Genomic DNA, 12,323 nt, shown 5'->3' on the forward strand with positions numbered 1-12,323 from the left:
GCTTGGAGGAATTGATTCATTTGCTGAGGAAAGACATTTGATGGTAATCAGGGGATTTCATTTGCACTGTTTCACCTATCATCAAGAGACTTCAAAGTCCATGTCAGTGAGGATGCCTGGGTTATTTCCCACCCCCATCCCACTGTATACCACTGGCAATGACAGTAGATATCCAGAGAAGATGGTGAAGTCTATGGTGTTGGCTGAAAGGCACAATGCTGGCAATGGCAGGCTATTAAATGTCTAGCGTGGAACAACACTAATTTTTGTACAAGTCCTAATATGTAACCAAAGCTGAATTTGCAGGATTGCTTTTTGGATTTTTCCTTTCTGGTTATTTGTCCATTTTTATTTGCATTTGTAGTGATTGGATAGAGTTTGTGAAGGATTGTTAAGGTATAACCTGTAGGTTTAAAAACCATGAACAAGCAAGACCTTGTAAGAATGGTAACTGTATTCCCAAACAGACTTTAATGTGCCACATTGGATCTTATAACAATACTGTAGTTTGATGGTCACTATTAGGGATACTGACTTCTTTATTCTGTGGTTATCTAACAAACAAAGTTAATTCACCAGGTGAGATGGTGGTACGTAAATTCAAATCTCTAGATCCTGAGTCCAGACCTCTGGAGTAGTAGTCCAGTAACATAACCTCCTGATCCCATGTGGATGAGGTAGTTTGTGCAAAGAATTGCAAATTAACATAATTGTAAAGATAAGATGAAAAAGGAAAATCTTAAATTTATAGTGCACAGAGGTGTAATTACTTGCCATGTAAAAGGAGTAGATAAGAACTTTTGAAATTGGCAAGACTTGGAGGAATATTTCTTACAACTTTTAATTAGGTTGTTTACTGCAGACTTTTTAAGCATTTATTACTGATTTGAAAAGAAAATTACAGAAGTAGTAAATGTACCGCTGAGATGAGGAAGAGACTATCGCAAATAGCATTTTAAAATAACTAGTATCCCATTCCCTTTTTAGATGTGGAAAATTTGAATTATTAATCATCCAGCCCTTTTTAGTTGAGTGACCACTGGATTGATTCATTGCATTTATTGAATGGTTATTTGTGGGGATTCTATCAAACCCACACATAGTGTATTGGACCAATAATTTTAGTATTGAAACTAAATGTATGCTTCATAATTTGGAGTTTCATTACAGTTTCCTATTTCCTGAAATTGATGGATCTTGGTGATTACTAAAATTCTCTGATGGATAAGGGTTATTTGTTTATTTGTTCTATTCCAAATGTAATAAGCATTTACACCTATTTACAGTGGTTTTGTGATCTTATTGTTTACATTGCATTAATGATATTTTGCCCACATTGATGTATTACATGTGTGGTTAAACTACAAAAATGTAATAAGCTAAAATTAACTCTCTTGCAGATGGAATGTTACCATCCAGATGCTTGTAGCATCATTTGAGGCATATGAAGACCTGATGAAGAAGTCCCAGGAAGGAAAAGAATTTTATGCAGATTTGGAAAACAAAGTAACAAGGCTTCTGGATAAAGTTAAAGATATTTGCAAATCTCAGGAAGAACAAAGACAACTGACGCTGGAACAGTAAGCTTGATTTTATTTTTAACCAGTTGGGATATGGTAGTGGATTGATCTAGTAATTCAAAGATATAGATTAGTGAACTGGAGCTAACTTAACCTTAATTCAACAACTACAGCAGCAATCACTTGCCTTGCAGTGCATTAATTCCAGTGGCCATATAGTAGTGCCTGCAGACCTATAACAAAATATACATATTTCCTGTGATAAAAATCAAAAATGCTTGAAATCGTTGAGCAGGACAGGCAGCATACATGTGGAAAGAGAATCTGTTAACATTTCGGGTCCAAGACAATTTGTCAGAACTGGGAAAGAAAACAAGTTAGTTTTCATTTGTAGAGGAGGGATGGATAGAACTATGTCTAAGGTGAGACCAAATATGTTAATGTAGCAGTTAGAATCAGATGCTGCTTTATCTGTATTGTTTTTGATTTTGCATGTTTCCTGTTTTCACCTAATTCACTACTTGTGCTATTCATTCTTGGTTATATCTAGTACTGCCATTTCTTGGCCTCTTCTACAATAAGTATTACCATGAGTCTTAACGCTTCCTATTGCAGTCTTTTACTGTTGGTTCCTGTGTTTCTTGCGAAGAAAAGCTGATGACTGTTGAGAGTAATATGCATTAGACAGGAAAAACAAAACTTTCATTATAATCATGTGAAGAAAAGAATACCATCAGTTATGCACTTTTATATTTTGTAGGGAAATGAAAAAGAAGCCACCGCCAAGGCCTACAGCACCAAAACCATTACAGAAATCTTCTGATGCAGAACTTGAATCCTTGTCAAGTATTGAAGATTTAGATATACAAACACTTAATGCAGCACTTGCTTTCAATGATCTACCCAATGAATTGAAAAGCTTACCACCAAACACTTTGGCTGCACATATAAGTGGAATGTCTGTAGATGGCATAGGACCATATCCTATGGACCCTGCTGGTTTCCCAAGGATAAGGCATTCTGGTCCAGAGGTTTTCTTTGGCGCTAGGACTACTAGTCCACCACTACCACCACCATTACAAAATCAACGGTTTCCAACGGCTACGTCAGTATCTGGCCACATGCTTCCATATTTTCATGGGGGAGCAGTTCCACAGCCGCCAAGTTCAGTTGGTGGTGTAGCCCAACCACCTTATATAGGAATTAGCCATTCGGGGCCTCCTTCAGTCAGTGGAGCACCTGGTTTACCTACTCACGGCATGGGTCCATCCGTCTCCTGTCCTGTCCTCCCTCAACACATCTCTGCCTCTTCACCACCACCAGCCTTTCCTACTGTTCCCAGGGTTAGAGATCCCAGTCCTGGTCAGCCCCAGTTTACATCTGGCCATCTGCCTCCAAGAGGGACTTCACCGCAACACATGCCAAATTCCATATCTGTTCCATCTTCAGTTGGTCATCCTTATAGTACCGCTGGTCCTTATGGAATGGGGCAACAGGTTTCATCAACTGTACCTGTACCAGTTAACACTGGTTTGCACACATCTGCCCCACCTGTTGAGCCTACGCTTGCTTATCCTGGACAGTTCTGTGGTCAGATGCCTGGAGCTAATGCAGTCCCACAGTCAAACGTGGGAATTAGACCTTCAACCACAACGGTAGATAGCATACAAACTCCGATTTCTAGCTTCACACCAGATCCTCAATTAGTGACTGGGCAGATGAACAGGCAGCCAATCTACGAAACAACAATGAGACAACTCCCTGCTGTTTCAGCTAGAGTTCCTCCTGTACCTGGAATAAGTGCCGTTGGCCAGTATCCATATCAGTCTGGTGGTCCAACATCCCAGACCCATTTCACTAATGTGCCGCCATTTGTTGGTCCTGCCCAGGGACCACAGCGCATGTTCCATCATCCACCACAGATCCATCCAGACCATGAACTGCAGCTTAGGCCTCAAATGCAAACTCAACAACCTTACCAAACACAATTCTTTCCCCAGACAAGGCCACAGTTTCAGCCTCAAGTAAGACCTCTCAATCCAGCACAGGTCCCATCCCATTCTCCAGTACCATTGCCGATTCAGGCTCAGCCTCAGATGCAACCACAGTTAAGACCGAACCTATATCAGCATCCTCCACAAGATAAAATTGCTCAGTCTGGTGTTCCACCTCATCCAGGCAATGCTGTTTTTCCAGCAAATCCAGGTAGTGTGCAGCAACCAAGACAGACTATTCCTGCTGCAATGGTTCCACAAGTTCAACCATGCCATGCACTACCATCTGCCACAGAGACACAGTCAATGACATTGCTACCTGGATCTTCAGCTCAAGGGGTTGCAGCTGTGCCATTCGCACCTGTCCCACCTCATCTTCATTCTGGACTGCAACCAGCACTTCTACCAAATCATATTGGAGCACCACAGCCTGTTTCGACTGGCCAACTTTCTTCGCACCCAGTCCAACCCGTGTCTAGCACAGCTGTTGGCCAAGTACAATCCAGTGCATTTGGGCCTGGATCTCCATTGCCACCTCCAGCAACCCCTTCCCCGAAGCCTGCACAAGGACAGGTCAGTACTCTGCCTGCAGCAATGCTGCCCACTGCAATGCCTGGGTCTACTGTCATGCAACAGAGACCACCGCAATCTCTTACACCTGGTGCACCTGCAGCAACCCAACCTGTCTCTGAAGTACCTTTTCAGAGACAAAACTCTTCAACTGATGACCTCCTATCATCCAGTCCTGACAGCCAGCATGGAGGGCCTCAGACAACTGTGACTCAGCCTCTTCTTCTGCCAACCAAAGCTGATGCAAAGGAAGGGCAAAAGCCAAAAGGAATACAAATCATAGAGAAAGATCCATATGAGAAGCCAGAGCATGTGAAAATGTTGCTGAGTGAGTTGGAAAACTTTAAAGTCATTGTTGATTCGATGGATAGGCCGTCATTTGGAACCTTAACTGAATTGGATTGTAAATGGAAAGATTTGCAGGACGCTCAAGAGAAAGATGCCCGACAGTTATCTATTGCCATTGCCCGCTGCTACACCATGAAAAACCGTCATCAGGATATCATGCCTTATGACAAAAATAGGATTATAATCCAGTCTGGAAAAGATGACTATATAAATGCAAGCATGATTGAGGACTTGTCCTCTTACTGTCCGAGAATCATAGCTACCCAGGCTCCGCTGGTGGGAACTGCATCAGATTTTTGGCTAATGATCTATGAGCAGAAAGTGTCTCTGGTAGTTATGCTCGTCTCTGAACAAGAAGTAGAGAAGGTATGTCATTGTGATATTTGGCAACTTATTGACACAATGGGGATTAGTGAGAGTGAGTAAATGTGTATTTGGGGTGAAAAGTCAATGCATGCAGAATGGAACAGTTTTCACTTTTCACACCACTTGTAAGCATCCAACACCACCACTTGCCTTCATTCTCATGATTGTCGACACTGCTGTAATCGGGTTGGATTGGTATATGCAAAACCGTGGGAGATGCATAGATCTTTAAAGTTACAGACCCGCACTCTTAAAATTCTTCACTACATTTTATTTAGTGAAAGCTATCATGCTGAAATTCAGCTGTAGCCAACTGGCCTTCCTTTACACATCCAGTATTTTTTTTAGTAATCAGGATCAGTGATTGTTAATAAAGATCCTTTTCTAATGTCTAGGAATAGATTATATTGTTCTTACTTGCTTCATCTCCACCATCATAAATCAGAAACACTCTTGTGGACCACAGATGAGAAATACCATTATAGTCTCGGGTGTTCCCAGATTTTTTTTTGTATTGATGCGAAGAGAGCTGCAATATTTTTATCTTGCAATGGACAGCTTGAACATTCTTCTGGGAAAACAAAAGAAGATGGTACAAATCTAACTGATTTGCTGAAATCAAGAGTAGTGAAAGATTACTGTTGTTCTTAACCTGATTAGTCCTGTATCAGATTCTGTTCCTGTAGCATTTGACTTGGCTGAGCAATCCAAGCAGTAATATCCAATATTCACAATCTCTAGTCCATGAGGGGCTTGCAATAAATGCCAACCCTCCTGGCAATGACAACATTCCCTTTTTCTTTTAAAGCAGCTTTCTGAAGGAAATTTTGATTAAAACTACAAGCCTTCATTTACCCCCATTCTTTTCCTTTGGCTAACTGGTATCTCCTCAGTTGAACAGTTCAGGGTTCAACCTTTCAAATAAGGATTACATGATAAGATTACTAGAAAAATAGTGGTTAATGGAAGAAATTTAGTTTGAATAGGCTGATGCATCTCACTGTCCATTATTCAATCTCCCTGTTGCAGCAAAAGGTAATCCGTTACTTCCCAACAGAACGAGGCCAACAGATAGTACATGGGCCCATTACTTTGACATTGACAACACAGAAAATAACACAAACTCACGTGGAACGGATGATTGGACTGCAGTACAAAGACCAGAGTTTGAAACGAACGATCATTCACCTGCAGTTTACATCGTGGCCTGAGCTGTGAGTTCACATTTGTTTATACTTTAAATATTAACTAGATGTTTAAAATAACTAGAATAGGCTAAAGCTACTAAACTGCAGAGGTTAGGGATGGCCTAGGTTTGATTCCTTGTCTGTGATGAGCTGTATGTGTAATTTGTTTACTACAGTTGTCCATTGTGTTCCCATCCTCCTTGGCAAGGAGGGAAAATATCTTGGTCACGTGCTATTGGAAAATGGGTGCTTGGGAATAACAGATTTGGCTGTGCCTGAAATCCTACAATCAGATGGACTAATGCTTGCTATTTTGGATTGAAACTTGGGGAATAAGTGGGAGCTGCTGACACCCATGGAACCAAACTCAAACTGGATCTTGCATGTTGTAATGCAGTAATTTGGTCCTGAGTGAGGATTTCCTGCTTTTATTTGTCTTTGCTGCATACCTTGTATAAAATCTCTGAATTTGATGTAAAATTTTAAGCCTGTAATGATGTGACTTATTTTTTTCCATAGCGGTTTGCCTGACAGTAAAAGTCACTTGCTGCGTTTTATTCAAGAAGTGCATGGACATTATCTGCACCAGCGTCCACTACATACACCTGTCGTTGTCCACTGCAGGTAACCCCTATTTCTTGATCTTGCAGTGAAGGAATATGGAATGAAGAATTTAAGTGGTTAAGCCATTGGAAAAGTAATCCAAAGTTCTGAACTCAGTTTAATATATGATGGCACAGTGCTTAAGATACTGAGAATGCACAAACCTAGTGATCCAGAGACGACAAATCAAATCCCAAAAAGACAAAGTATGGTTATTTCAGTTCCCTTAATAAACAAAGCATGAATTTAAATCCAGTTGATAAAATTATAGCTTTAATTTATTTTTTTTAAAAAACTGGAAATTATGGTAGCCATGCAACTATTGGATGTTCTAACAACCCTTCTGATTCATTAATTTACTTTGGGTGGGGGGGGGGGGTGGGCGGAGAAGAGAAATAAACTTGCAGTCCAAACTTGATCACCCATGGGAAAAGAATATTGGTTCATCTGCTCATGACGAACTTACATAGTTTAAAATAAAATAAAACACTAAAGAACTGTTTTGTACCTTGTTCCTGTACCACCATTTTCCTGCTTCATAATCACATATTACTAGTCTACAGCCATATTTGAATTGCATTTGCAAGTATGTGTCATAATAAGAACTACATTCCTATTTTAACTGACTTTTGTGGTTAATACATTTGCATAAAACATTCAGCAGGTCAAGTTTAAAGAGTTGCCTGAACGATGTTGGGCCACAGTATTCCTACATTGTTGGCCTGGCAGTATGGCTCACTGATCGAATCTGAAGTACTCCTATCATAGTGACTGGAACTCTTCTCATTTGTCTGCAGATAACCCGACAAACCAGCACATTAACATTTTATAGCATTAGCAGAACAACAAAGTGGAAGTGACTTTCATGTATTATGCACTTTAAGTTGGTTAAAGTCTGTCTATGCCTTGCATCTACTTCTAGTATGGTTAGAAAATCCTCTCAACCGATACTTTAGCTCTAAGGAAAGCAACTGTACTGCACATTGGTTAAACAAAATTTTAACACTGGGTGTAGATTTCTATGACTTGTGTGATGACTTTAAAGTGTTAATGTCGTATTCGTTCTTTCAGTTCGGGAGTCAGAAGAACTGGTGCTTTCTGTCTTGTCTACGCAGCTATACAGGAGGTAGAGGCTGGTAATGGAATCCCTGACTTGTCTCGGATTGTGAGGAAAATGAGGCAGCAGAGGAAACACATGCTACAAGAAAAGGTGAGACAATGGGGAATATCTTATCACTCAAGCACCCAAGGAGGAAGAACGCAACCTTTTAAAAACTTGTAACATGATCTTGGTGAGTTTTTATGGACGTGAGAACCGACGAGTACTGCACATTGGTGAGAAAGAAATGCTTTGCTCTAGATTGTATCCTCCGTGTATCCCTGGTATATGCTGCCTGGCTACTTTCAGCATTCTCCTTAGTACAGATTTTCAACATAAGCAGAGCTCTGTATCTCACTGTTGGTATTGTGTTCTTTCTCCTCCATCATTCATCTCCTATTTGTATTTTCTCCAGACAGATTAACATTCCTTCCCTTCTCTCCTTTGACCAGCATCATTACAATTTGCATCATTTCATCTCTATACCCCATCGCAAAAGTTTTTTTTTCTGTTCATTCCACCCCATTTCTATAACTTTTTTCTATTTCTCATCAAAAGTCATTAATCTGAAAAATTGTTTTTCTCTTCATAAATGCTGACTGACCTGGGTATTTCTAGTAATTTTTTTAGAACTTAATTTCTGTTATTTAAAAAAAAATTAGGGAAATAAGATTAACGCTCAGAAACTATGTATCTAGTGATTCCCCAATCTTGCAAGTCGGGGGAAAAAAAATTTCACAAGGAATTGGTTTGGAAGTAGTGTACACAAGGTATGTTATTTGTTTGTCATTAATCTGTCCAAGACACAAAAGTTGCCTCTGCATAATTTGCCATTTAGGTAGTTGTTACTTGTCAGATTTATTCTTGGTATTTTTGGTAGACCCAAGGAAATAAGGTTTGAGATCTGGCCTCATTGCATCAGACTCTGGACATGGTAACTTAGGCATGTGCCAGGGACTACTAATGTTAAATGGATGATTTTGTTGCATGTGTGGCACCTTCAGAAGAGGTGACTTACAATAAATTACTTGCCCAAATCAAGGAATTATAATTACAATTACCTAGGAAGTGTGCTTCAACAAAATGGGCTACATACAAAGTATTGTAGTCATTGTATAGTATTTGGACTTGACTTTCTTATTTTGTCTCCATTGGTAACTATTTCTGTGTGAACTCCCAGAATCTAAATCGCCAGATTTGGGAAAATTTCTGGATATCTGCATTCTGGGTAGCAAACTTTAGATGCCCTAAGGGTGTAAATATTTTTTGTTTACCAACAGAACTGGGCACTGCCAGTTCACTCCCAAATGATGGTTGTGAAATATGTAATGATTTTCCAGAAATTGAACATTGTTTTTCTTCAAGATAACTTGTACACACAAACATGTATCTGGGAGAAAGGGTATGAAATACAAAAGGTTTTAAACTTGACAAAATGCCTAAATCCATTATTTATCATCAGACTTGCTTTTAGTTTCTAAAATATGCGTAGATAATTTGACAAATTACCTCATGCACTTCCTAAACTGACACCTATATTAAATAGAAGTAGATTATGTTAAAATAAACTTCTGCATCTGAAAAGATTGCAGGTGGTTAATACCCTTTACACATATTAAAGTAGTAATCCAAAATGTGTTTTGTACAGATGATTTAGACTATTTATTGATGCCGTTGTCCATGCCAGGTAATCCCAGACTAGGCTGAGTTTCTTGTTAATAGGCTAGATGGTGCTGATCCTGGCCTGTGCCTCTTGGTTATTGCTTGTAATAGTCCAGTGACTGCACTAAATTTTTGCAGCTGTGTGGCTACCTGTTTTGCCACCATGACAGTCTGGTGAAGAGCAGTGAGCCACAAGAAGCATTTACATCGTTGGCTGCAGGAACTAAACCCTTGTCCTTGGACTGCTGTGGTTTTCTGACAGCTTGTGCTATGAAAGGACTTTTCACTGTTTCCAAACACCTCTGATTAGTGACATTTGGAAACGGGTTTAAATTTATTTAAAAACACTTCTGTTAACTATATGCTGTGAAATAAAGGAAAAAAGAAAGCATAAATGTTATATTCTTGCCTTATGAATGAAAGTAGCAACACCATTCAAATGAATAGGTCTGTGAAAGGTGTGTCAAATATGGCTAGTATAAAGCTGCTAGGCCTGATATGATTTGGCAATTTATGCTGTGGCTGGACAGAGTGGTGAATACGGGCAGAGCAAAAGGACAATGCTTCTGCTCCAGTGCTCTTCTGACTTCCGCACTACAGTGCATGGGCCCAGAAGTCTGGAATGCACTTCTGCACATGCTGCGGCTAGCCAGCTGTTCCCTACGATGCCCTGACCCAGTGTCTCCCATCTTTTAACCATATTCTCTTTAAAAGGTATATTGGGTGATAATCACTGGCTTTGGCTATGTTCCCAGCACAATTAATAGGCTGCATTGTGGCAGATCTCCGTGGTCCCTTCAATAGTACTAGTGAATGCAGTTTGTGCTGATTTCCTGTGTGCACTCTGCTGGGATAGGATCTTCGGCTCATCTCTCCTCCCAGGTTGAGCATATCAAGTCATTTTATGTGTAGGAAAATCGATATTCTTGTATTCGAATAATATACTTGTGGAGTGGTTTATTGTAGTATATTTTGTAAATCTTAGTAATTTGTGCCTTTATGGTTTAAGGGAAGAAGTGTTCATATACAAGTGTGCTACAAATGTAACAGAGGGAAGGAGTGTTCATGTACAAGTGTGCTACAAATGTAACCGAGAGACAGCGGGTCTTAAATCCTTTTTTGTTTGCCTTTGTAGCTCCACCTGAAATTCTGCTATGAAGCCATCCTCAAGCATGTGGAGCAAGTTCTACTGAGGCATGGAGTTACCACTAACTTTTCCACCAAAGCACCTAGCAGTTCATCTCAAAAGGTGTATAAAAACTCCTGTTTTCCTTGTGTTTCATCCAATTATTAAAACTGCTACACTACATATTGCATTTATAAAGCATCTTTTGCAAAAGTGAACCAAACCACAATATTTTACCAGAACATTACTGTGCTAAGTTTTAACACAGCTATGTAAAAAATATTAGGAATAGAGTTCAGAAATAAGATCCTGGAAAGATTTTTAGTAATGTCAAAAGTGGAATAAGAGATTTAAATATTTTAGGAGGTAATTTTGAAACCTAGGACCTGGACAACTAAATACATGGCCACCAATGGAAAAGTAATGAAAATAGTTAATTTGTAGGAGACTGGATTCAGAGGAGCACAGAGTTCCAAGTGTGGCATGTGAATGCAGTACTGAAAATGTCAGCTTTGGAAGAAGCATGAGCTAGGCTTCATCTGCTTATTAAAAGATTTGATTGCACTATCTAAAGACAAGCAGGAGATTTTCCTATCCAATACTCATCTCTTAGACAACCACCAGAAAACACTTAAATTTTTTTTCTCTCGACTTTCCCTTGTTTTTAAAATTTCAAAGGCCTTCCCACATCCAGATTTCCTTCTGTGTACGTTGCTGTTGATGTTTTCATTCAATCCTCTGTTCTCTAAATTGCAAAATTCCATGCTTTTGTCTCTTCCTCACAATCTACAGACTTGTAAAATTGGTTTGTTGCTCACAGAATGACTGCTTCAGAATTGCCTTCTATTAAGTGATCATTGCTATAGCTTACTTGGGCTTCTGAGGAGGCATAATGAAGCTTAACATAAATGTGAAGAATCAATTTGTTCAGTTGAAAAAGTTTTTCTTTCTGGTTTAATCAGTTTTTCTTTGCTTGCAGATTTATACCCGCCAGGAATCGCAGGATTTGGTACTGGGAGGTGATTTGCCAATTAGTTCCATCCAAGCCACCATTGCAAAACTCAGTATCAAGACATCTGCTGGGACTATCGGAGACAGCAAAACAAACTTGCTGCCTTCACTTGACCCGAGTTTTAGTATGTGGTCCAATTCTCAGGCTGAAGGCTTGCCAGTATCTGCCGATAATCTGCTCCAGCAGGACTTGATAGTTGAGGTTGCTAGTTCAGTGGCAGAATCTGCTGCACCAACACAGACATCACCATCGACTCTACCTCTGGCCACAGAAACTAACCGAGTAAGCTCAGACAATTGTGATTCAACCCAAGCACTGGATAAAATGAAAACAGGTCCAGGAAATCACACGGTTATTACTCAGCCATGTGCTACCAACCATATTGCAGAAGCAGAGAGCAAGGCCACCTCCTTGGATCTTTTGGCCTCCTTGACTGCAGAGGCCTTCACTCTGGACACCAACCCCCGGAACAGGCAGAAAATCAGCAAACACAACTTCTTGCAACCCCAGGATGGCCAAGGCCTTCAGGCCACTCAAACAGGCGAGGATCCCCTGAGCCTTCTGGATCCACTCTGGACTCTAAACAAAACATGATGAATTGGTCTAAGACTAATTTCTCATGGAATGATCATTCACCATTATTGGAATAATTGAGACATGGCTTTCTATATAAGGCTGGGTAAGATGAATCTTGATCAGCCTTTATTGCGATGTCAGCAAAATAGGGCTAGAGTGTAATCCAGTTTGTTCTATTATAAACCAGGAAAAGCGGCGTCAAGTCCTGTATAATACATAGCTCCTAAATGTATAAAAATTAGGAATTGCCTTTCCCTGCC

General features: G+C 39.9%; 1 protein-coding gene across 1 annotated transcript in view; it reads left to right on the forward strand.

Annotated features, from left to right (window-relative positions):
- The window catches only part of ptpn23a (protein tyrosine phosphatase, non-receptor type 23, a), a 47,570-nt gene extending 35,489 nt beyond the window's left edge, over positions 1–12,081 (forward strand). The window contains exons 19-25 of the mRNA XM_052023984.1: positions 1,401–1,580; positions 2,281–4,798; positions 5,828–6,012; positions 6,505–6,609; positions 7,660–7,798; positions 10,485–10,598; positions 11,455–12,081. Of these exons, the coding sequence (XP_051879944.1) occupies positions 1,401–1,580; positions 2,281–4,798; positions 5,828–6,012; positions 6,505–6,609; positions 7,660–7,798; positions 10,485–10,598; positions 11,455–12,081 (3,868 nt within the window). The remainder of the gene's footprint in view (positions 1–1,400; positions 1,581–2,280; positions 4,799–5,827; positions 6,013–6,504; positions 6,610–7,659; positions 7,799–10,484; positions 10,599–11,454) is intronic.
- The last annotated feature ends 242 nt before the right edge of the window (positions 12,082–12,323 follow it).

The sequence above is a fragment of the Pristis pectinata genome, chromosome 9 (assembly GCF_009764475.1).
Source record: "Pristis pectinata isolate sPriPec2 chromosome 9, sPriPec2.1.pri, whole genome shotgun sequence".
Lineage (NCBI taxonomy): Eukaryota > Metazoa > Chordata > Chondrichthyes > Rhinopristiformes > Pristidae > Pristis > Pristis pectinata.